Source organism: Bombus pyrosoma, linkage group LG17, assembly GCF_014825855.1.
Source record: "Bombus pyrosoma isolate SC7728 linkage group LG17, ASM1482585v1, whole genome shotgun sequence".
Lineage (NCBI taxonomy): Eukaryota > Metazoa > Arthropoda > Insecta > Hymenoptera > Apidae > Bombus > Bombus pyrosoma.
Window position 1 is genome coordinate 1,548,990 of NC_057786.1, and position 8,908 is coordinate 1,557,897.

General features: G+C 25.0%; 2 protein-coding genes across 6 annotated transcripts; one reads left to right on the forward strand and one right to left on the reverse strand.

The window, feature by feature from the left end:
• Positions 1-2,095: 2,095 nt before the first annotated feature.
• Positions 2,096-5,633, reverse strand: LOC122576949 (zinc finger protein 567-like). Of its 3 annotated transcripts, none has more exons than XM_043747889.1 (3): positions 5,557-5,633; positions 5,008-5,146; positions 2,096-4,812 (listed from the first exon to the last, which is right to left on the reverse strand). In XM_043747889.1, the coding sequence occupies exons 2-3, from the start codon at positions 5,134-5,136 to the stop codon at positions 2,383-2,385; spliced, it is 2,559 nt and encodes an 852-aa protein (XP_043603824.1). In that variant the 5' UTR covers positions 5,137-5,146; positions 5,557-5,633; the 3' UTR covers positions 2,096-2,382. The 3 variants fall into 3 exon arrangements, with proteins under 3 accessions (XP_043603824.1, XP_043603823.1, XP_043603825.1); XM_043747888.1 differs by lacking the exon at positions 5,557-5,633 and adding an exon at positions 5,302-5,547; XM_043747890.1 differs by lacking the exons at positions 5,008-5,146; positions 5,557-5,633 and adding an exon at positions 5,302-5,547.
• Positions 5,634-5,660: 27 nt separating this feature from the next.
• On the forward strand, positions 5,661-8,850 carry LOC122576950 (gamma-tubulin complex component 4). Of its 3 annotated transcripts, none has more exons than XM_043747893.1 (10): positions 5,661-5,801; positions 5,948-6,053; positions 6,143-6,281; positions 6,362-6,561; positions 6,663-6,757; positions 6,834-7,138; positions 7,213-7,683; positions 7,762-7,939; positions 8,015-8,237; positions 8,310-8,850. In XM_043747893.1, exons 2-10 carry the CDS (start codon positions 5,985-5,987, stop codon positions 8,556-8,558), a joined length of 1,929 nt encoding a protein of 642 aa, XP_043603828.1. In that variant the 5' UTR covers positions 5,661-5,801; positions 5,948-5,984; the 3' UTR covers positions 8,559-8,850. The 3 variants fall into 3 exon arrangements, with proteins under 3 accessions (XP_043603828.1, XP_043603827.1, XP_043603826.1); XM_043747892.1 differs by having other exon boundaries at positions 5,684-5,801; positions 5,887-6,053; XM_043747891.1 differs by having other exon boundaries at positions 5,687-5,866.
• Positions 8,851-8,908: the final 58 nt, after the last annotated feature.

Here is an 8,908-nt window from a genome sequence, read left to right on the forward strand (position 1 = left end):
ATGTACTTGCAGAAAAGAGCATGTGTTACGTATGTGTGAATCGCTCACTTCCTTCAGCCAATGAACGAAGCTGGTTTGCGTCTGTGCGATCGTAGCACGTCATTATTGCTCCGCAAAAATTGTTTTGATGAATAGCCATTTAATAAATGTAGACTTTCAAAAAATTTTCTATTAGAAGCTTTCTAAAATTTAAGTATATTCTCCACAATTTACTTTTCAAGTAAAGTAAACCATGATTACAGTAAAAAACCAGGATAAATATTGACTCGCTCGAACGGTTTCCGATATTACTCCGCGTAAAAGTAGTTCCTCATGTGTTATTTTTGTTGATTTTCCAAAAAATTAAGGAAATTTGAATGATATTTACAAGGAATACGAAATACTATGTGCGATTCTTTTATATTTGCTGAAAATGCGGATTTTCCTACATCAAAAAGTTAAATGCCTTGTTATGTACGATTGCAAGTACAAAGTAACACAGCTGGTAAATTCGACCACCTGATTTTTGCGAGACAGCGCCGCATCGGACACTGAGGCGCAACCATTTAAATTTTGACATTTGTCTCAGCTGCACGTGTCTACCTTGACTGTATCTACATATGAGAACAACATGCACGCTACTACTGTTAAAAATTGTTATGCGTTTTCTTTTCCTTTTATTGCTTCATCCACTTATGTTATGATATTATATATTTCATTGTAAATATATAAATATTTGAAAAAACGATATTAAATATAAATATAAATATAAATATTTAAGCAGCACTTTAATTTTTGTAATATGATAATAAAGATGTTGCAATGTATAAAAGTCTTAAATCTTATTATTTTAATCCAATAATTATAAATAAAATTATTATATTATTAAATATTTTTTGGAACATAGAAACTATATTTTATACTAATTAATAAGGTTGCTTGGAAAATATTATACCATCTACTAAAAAATCAAAAATATAAATGCTTATTCGGTTTTTATTACAAAATTTTCTTAATAATTTATTCACAGCAATAAGAAATAATTACATGTCATATATACAGTATGTTTAGAAAATGTTAACTATATACATGTATAATAAATTACATATAATTCTTTATTGTAAATATATACAATGTAATTACAGTATTATAAAAAATTGTACTAATGTTATAAATACATATCCGAATGTGTGTATGTGTGGATAAATAAAACTGAATGTAGCATAATGCACGATAAAAATTACTTTGCAACGATTTTTCAATATTTTATTTTTGTAATGCTGTTTATATCCATGAGTTTTTTCATATACATACATATAAATTATATTGCTTTACTAAAGTAAAAAATGATATGTTAAATACGTCAAATAGCTTTAATATTTTTAACTGCCTCGATGTTGTGAAACACGTTTATGACTTTTTCAATATTAAATCCTTAATAACACTAAAATTAGTAAGCATTCCTGTAGTTACAGTGAAATCTTGAGTAATTGGAATTTATTTATTTTGGAATCTTCATATTTCTTCTACATTTGTAGTTTTAACAATAGTTTATTTTCAAATACTAAAATTTAATTTTCAATGTTTTTATAGATTTTATAGAATTTCAGGTACTATGTTTGCAACACGTTGCAGTATATGCTGTTTATGTTTCATACTTAATTACCCTATAAGATATTATATACATAATGAAGGACTAATTTGAAAAAGTACTATAATACACATATTATTATCATTATAAACCAAATAATTATAAATTTACTTAAGTGCTATTAAGATTATTCTAAATTAGAAATATTATGGTAAATATAACTTAAAAAAAAAAAAAAAAAAAAAGATGAAGTACATTACAAACATGTACAAAAGTTGAAAAATATTTCTTTCTTTTAGGAAGCTTTGTATAAAATTGTATAAGTTTTTGTGTAAAATGCTAATAAGCTTTTGTATTAAAATATTTAATAACAAGAAAGTAGTTTAATAAAATGTTAATATAGTATTTATTATTCAGTTGTTTAATATGAATGTATTTATTTCATGAAATAATAATTCAATGATTAAAATATACAAAAAAATATTTTAATACATTATTTAGTAGCAAGTTACATATAATATTTTTATGGATGAAAGATAAAGAAATTCCTGTTTTTAATTATTTAAATAAAATAAAATTAATGAAAATAATTTAAATAATAATGAAACAGTAAAAAATTAGATGTTAGTCCATGTTCTTAATCAGCTCTTTTAATTTTATATTGCATTTGTAAATGTATAAAATAATTAAAATAAATACATTTTTGTAAATAAAATAATCTGCTAATTATAATTAACTAGTGCAATTTTAATTTAGGAATTTCATAATTGTAGTTTCACTGTATTTTTGTTTGAATTGTATATAAATTATATCTACTCAGATTTTATATTTTGTAATTTTTTTAATTTCTCTCCCAGATGTTTATTTAAATGTATTCTAATTTCTTGTTGATTACTACATTTTTCTCCACATTCTGGACACTCTGGATCTCCTTCTCCGTGTTCTTTCTTTCGATGTTTAGATCGATTATTATAGGTAGAAAATGATTCACCACAATCTGGACATTGATAAGGTTGTTCACCAGTATGTTTTCTACGGTGATGATCTCTAGAGTCTTTTCTTCTAAAACTCATATTACAATATTCACAGACAAATGGTTTTTTTCCAGTATGTAATAATACATGATTATATAAAGATTTAGTGTCATTAAATCCTTTTTCACATTGAGCACATTTATAACGTCTTTCACCATCATGTTTACTTTTAATATGATTTACTAAAAGTTGTTTTACTCTATATGTTGCATTACATATGTCACACTGATAAATAGGGTCTACTCTTCCTTCATGTACTCTCTCTTTATGTGCTTTTAAAGACATTTGATGTTTAAATTTCTCGTGACATTCTGCACATTCATACCATGGTTTTTGTTTTATCAAAATTGGATCCTGATTATTTATTTCATGAATTTGTACCATATGATATTTTAACATACGGTAGGTTGGAAAATCTTCTACACAAATTGGACATGTAAATAATTGTGGTAATGTTACACTTTTATCATTTTTCCAATGCTTCTCTAAATGTTCATTCATATTTTGCTTTTTACTAAATGACTTATTACATACGTTACAAGTATATCTATTATGAGAAAAATGAATTTTTCTATGAAGCTTTAAAGCGTTTGTAGTTCTACATCGTTGACCGCAGATATCACATTGATATGGTCTCTCACCTGTATGAATTCGATGATGTTCTTTTAATCTAGCTTTTAACTGAAATGATTTACCACATAGTTCACAGATGTGAGGTCTTGCTCCTTTATGAACAAAGAGGTAATGTTCATATAAAGAATTTTCTGCTCTAAAATCTTTTCCACAAGTACTGCAAATAAATTCATTCATATTTTCATTATGCCTCATTTCATGAAATTCTAGTCTTTCTTTTCGTACAAAATGTTTGGGACACTTAGTACAATGATATTGACGTGGAGAAATTACTTTTGTCTCATTTCCATCTATCATTAAAGAAAGTGTAGAATCTTCACAAGTAGCACATGTAACTAAATCATTAATAGCATCTGGATCTAAGTCTGAAATTAGTTTACCACAAAGATTACAATTTATAGATACTTTCTCCTGTTTTGTTGTTGCTATAGCTTTTTGTATGACGTCTTCACTAATAGCATCTTCACTAGTACTAACTTGTATTTGTTTTACACCAGAATGTTTATAATTTTTTTGATGTCCATTTAATCTAGTTCGTTTTGTAAATAATTTTCCACACTCTACACAAATATAACGTTGTAAACTCTTGTGTGTGTGAAAATAATGATCCCATAATAAGTTTTCATTACTTGTTTCTTTATCACATAATGTACATTCATATTTATCTATTTTACCTAGCTTGTGTCTTTCCATGTGAAATTCATATTTTAAGTGTGAAAGATAGCGAGCACCACATAATTTACATACATATTTTAAACAAGATTTATATATATCATTTTCATCTTGTATATCATTTTGTTCAAGCATAGTGTCTTGTGATGTTGTTATACATGTATCTTTCTCACTTTTATAATCAGTCTCACTGTCTAGCCAATAAGTATTATCACTCTCAGGTTCATTTTTCACTAATGGATCTGCAGAATCATAATCATAATCCATTAAATTATTAGACACATGTGATATTTCTTGTAGTTTTGATATTTTTGAGAGATGAACAGAATTAGATTCCTTAAGATCTTCTCTTGTGTCTTTTTCTACTTCAATTTTTGTGTTTTGTTTGCTAGATAATGCATCAATACAATTTAAATTTTCCTCTTTGTAGTAGTTTGTTGAGATTAATACAGGTAATGTTAGGCTTACTTCTTGATTAGGCATATTTTCAATATCTTCAGTAATTGTTGTTTTGTTTCCATGTTTTAAATGTACATTATTTTTAGTATTATTAAGATGTACTACATTTTTATGTATTTGTATATTCTTTTTCTTTATATGTTTTTTTTCAGAATGATTTACCATAGCTAATGAGATTTGGAAGGTATAATCACAGCCTTGAGGATTACTAACTAATAAAATCATTAAATCTACATTACAATTTGGACATGTATATATAGCATCACTATGAATTTGTGAAAAGTCTGTTACTTCTTTAGATAGATCAAAAAAGGATTCTATTTGTGATACATTTTCTAATCTTTTAGAATATTCCAGTACTTCTTGAATAAATTTGTAGTAAAAAGTAATTTTGTCATAACATGACAAACATACATATTTTGAACCATTATCATCAATAGATATCTGTAAAAGTCATTTAAAATAATATTAATTCAAAACCTTATATGATATATTAATAATGTAATAATATACATTTTCTTATATAAAACAGATAAATTATTAAGATATTTTAATAATCATTAAGTTTAAATAAAATGTTCAGATTTTAAACTGCAATTAATACTTTTAATTTCTATCGCGTATTGTATATTAACATACTGAAATTGGCAATGTTTCCTTTATTTTATGTATTAAATCTGTTGATCCTTCAAAGATACTTTTATGTTTTCCTTCTACAAGATTTACACCACATAAACGACATATTAATGTATCCTTTGAAGTATCCATAATTAGGTCTCTGAAAAATTTATTATTAAATATAATTTATGCAAAGATTAGAAATGTATAATATATTGCATATATTAATATTTTTCCATATCTTAATAAATCATTGAGTAATTAGTTGAAATTTATTAAAAACATATTGTATATGCTAAAATATACCACACTTACACATAGTTTTGATGATTTGTTTATTTGAGGTTATTATATCTTTATGTAGGTATAATTACCTACATTAATTAAAACATAATTCTTTTATTATAAATAGTATATAATTTATTAAGGTTTGTTTTAGAGAATTTAGATATCACTTAGTATTATAATTATATTATTAGAATTACAACATTAGCAAATATTTTTCTCAATAGTAACTTAAATTTTTATATATACTATATGAATGACGTTTGGCAAGTTGTTTATCCTTACCTCTATCATACTATACAAATCTTCATGCAAACCAATAATTACTAAATACACATTTTCAAATGAAGGTTACATGAAAAGATGGTCTTTAAGTTATGATTTATGTACATACATATGTAGAATATGTATAAACATCATCTGAAAGAAATATTTGAAAGAAAGCACGTAGTAAAAGTTAATTCTATAATGAAAAATTTAATAGAAATAAGAAATGGATAGATAAAAGAGTATAAATTTTCTTATTCGTAGTGCGTTCAATATTTTCTGTCATTTTTATATATCGAAACAATAACTTTGGTAGTTGAATTGACAGGTTACATGCTTAATTTGCAGTTTATACTATTACTACTATTTTCACTAACTCATATGCAACATAATTTGTTGCTAATTTTAGGGAGTAATATTTCATCCAATTAAGAAATATCAATAAAATGTTGCATGAAATATTAATGTCATTATGGGGATGTTCAACCAATGCTTTGCAAATATTGGAATCAGATGTAATTATAATATAATATTTATTGATATTGTAATTCATTGTGAATTATATATACAGTTTATTTGTGTTTTTTAAATTTTCTGTTTTCAGACTGTAGATCTGGAAAAATATTTGCATCCTGGTGAACGTGTATTACTTAAAACAATATTGGATATAGTTGAACAATGCAATGTTATTAGGAATTTCATTCAAGAATATACCACATTTGATGACTTAAATTCTACTCAAAGTATTACAATTTATCGATTATAAAATTTATCTCATTATATATTAATTTATAAATCATTAATTCTTAAATACAAATTGTAGATTTACAAGATCTTCCTCGTGGTTTATACTTACAAGCTCTTTGTGAAGGAATGAATCAATCTTTAGAACCATTTTATAAGGAGATTGTTGATTTAGAAGGTGTAGTTCTTCATGATAGTTATACTCCATTGTCACTAATACTTTGTCGTATCGAAAAATATATTTGCCTATTTTGTGTTTTAAATTCTATCATAAGAGAGGTAAATAAAGGTTATTAGTATAAAATAATATAATATAATATCAATATAAAATTATATATAGCACACTTAAATAAAAAATTAATTCTTTTAATTTATTTCAGATTCGTACACAAAAAATTCATGGCTGTAAACTATTGCAATGTTTGCATCAAAATATGTATACTGGTATTCCTGATGTTAAAGTTGCAATAGAAAAGTAAGTATTAAATTACATTATTTTGTTTTCTACTATTTTACATATTTACTTTTGCCAATTACTTCATTTCATTTAGAATGTCTCACTGTGTGCACACAGTTTTTTATAAACATTTAACTAGCTGGCTTTTATATGGCCATATAGAAGATATGTACAATGAATTTTTTATTCAAAAAATATCTGAGAGGGAAAACAGTTTAATATTAGAAGACAATAAGGATAATTTTGATAAAATAAATACAAAATTTACTGCGGATATGTGGAGTTATGACGTTCAAATTGATATACTTCCCTCTTACATTAGACCATCTTTAGCAACTAAAATCTTAACTATAGGGCAAACTATTATAATGTTTGGAAATGACCCAAGACAGAAAAAAGGTAATTTATATTTAAAAAATTTTAAATTGCTTAAAACATGGAATGAAACCACTAATTTGTTTACCTATTAACAGATTTTGCTATAGTTGATCAAACTGAAGCTTCTATATGGGGAGAAAAAGAATATGAATATTTTCTTAAACTTCAAAATTTACAAAAAGAACATATTTTTAATATTGTTGAATTTGAACGTACAATCGATGAATTGAAACAATGTATAACAGAACTTTTATGGCGAGTTGCTGTTGAAGAAGCACAACTTGTGCAACAACTTAAATTAGTAAAAGATTTTTTTCTTATGGGACGTGGCGATTTGTTTCTTGAGTTTATTAGACTTACGGCTCATATATTAAATAAATCTCCAACACAGCATACCTCTAGGGATATTAATTTAGCTTTCCAAATGGCCTTAAGGAAAATGCATTTAAATGATGAAAATGCCATGGATAGTTTTAATTTTATAGTTCCAATTCCATCACAGGAAAATGAAGATATTGAGGTAGAAGGTACAGAATTTACTGAAAAGGAACGTGAAGATCCTATTGGTAAGATATTTTCTTATTTAGTGATATATTTTTTAAGTGGACAAATCTTCCGATAATATAGTATTGATATTATTATAGAAAGACGCGGGTGGGGTATGATTACTTTAAAGTACAAAGTCATATGGCCATTACATTTATTATTTAGTCCATCAGCTTTAAATGATTACAATACATTATTCAAATTTTTGCTAAGGGTTAAAAAAACACAAATTGATTTATGGAACCTTTGGAGTGAGCATATGTATTATAAAAACATGTAAGATATGATTCTAATATTTTATGCATAAACAATCTGATTTTTATTAAATATTAATAGTTTTCATTATTACAGCGATATTGGTGTAATTCAGCTAAGAAATAATTTAATTTTCATTATTGATAATTTACAATATTACTTACAAGTTGATGTATTAGAAAGTCAATATACTATAATGGAAACAAATATGAAAAATACCCGAAATTTTGAAGATGTACAAAAAGCACACTGTATTTTCTTGGCTAATGTTATGTCACAAACATTTTTATTAGGAAGTTCAACAGAAAGAAAAAATCCTGTACGTTATATTTTAATTTAAATAATTTTTGAATTTTTATCTATCAATTCATTTGATAAATATTTTTGGTAGGTCAACAAATTAATAAAACTCTTATTACGACTTTGTGATGATTTTATCTTACAAGCATCTATGTGGGAAGTAGGTAATTTGCTTTTAACAGAACAAGAAGAGCTTAAAACATTATCTGATACTCTTGATAGTTTAATGGGTTGGTTAACCAAAACATTGAATAGAGTACGTGCACAACCAAGTGGAGAGCATTTAGCTCAATTATTGTTGAGATTGGATTTCAATAGATGGTTCAGTAAAAAAATGTAAAGAAGATTTATTTGAGTATCAGTAAATAATGGAGAAACATATGATGTATTTGTGGTATTTTGTTTTAAAATTATTCTTCGTATAAATTCTATATCTAATATCTATTATATATATATTGAACTTATCTTTATTTTACTTAAAGTACTAGTACTTTCTTGTCAGTGAAAAATACAATTATGCAAAACTCCAATTTTGAGCTTAATTTAATAGAAATATATTAAAAAAGAAAAAATAATATCTTTAAATGAATGTAACGCATAACAAGTATTGAAATAAATTTTTCATTCGTTTATTGAAAATAAATTATTATTTATTATGATAATTAAATATATTAAAAGTGAATAATTTAA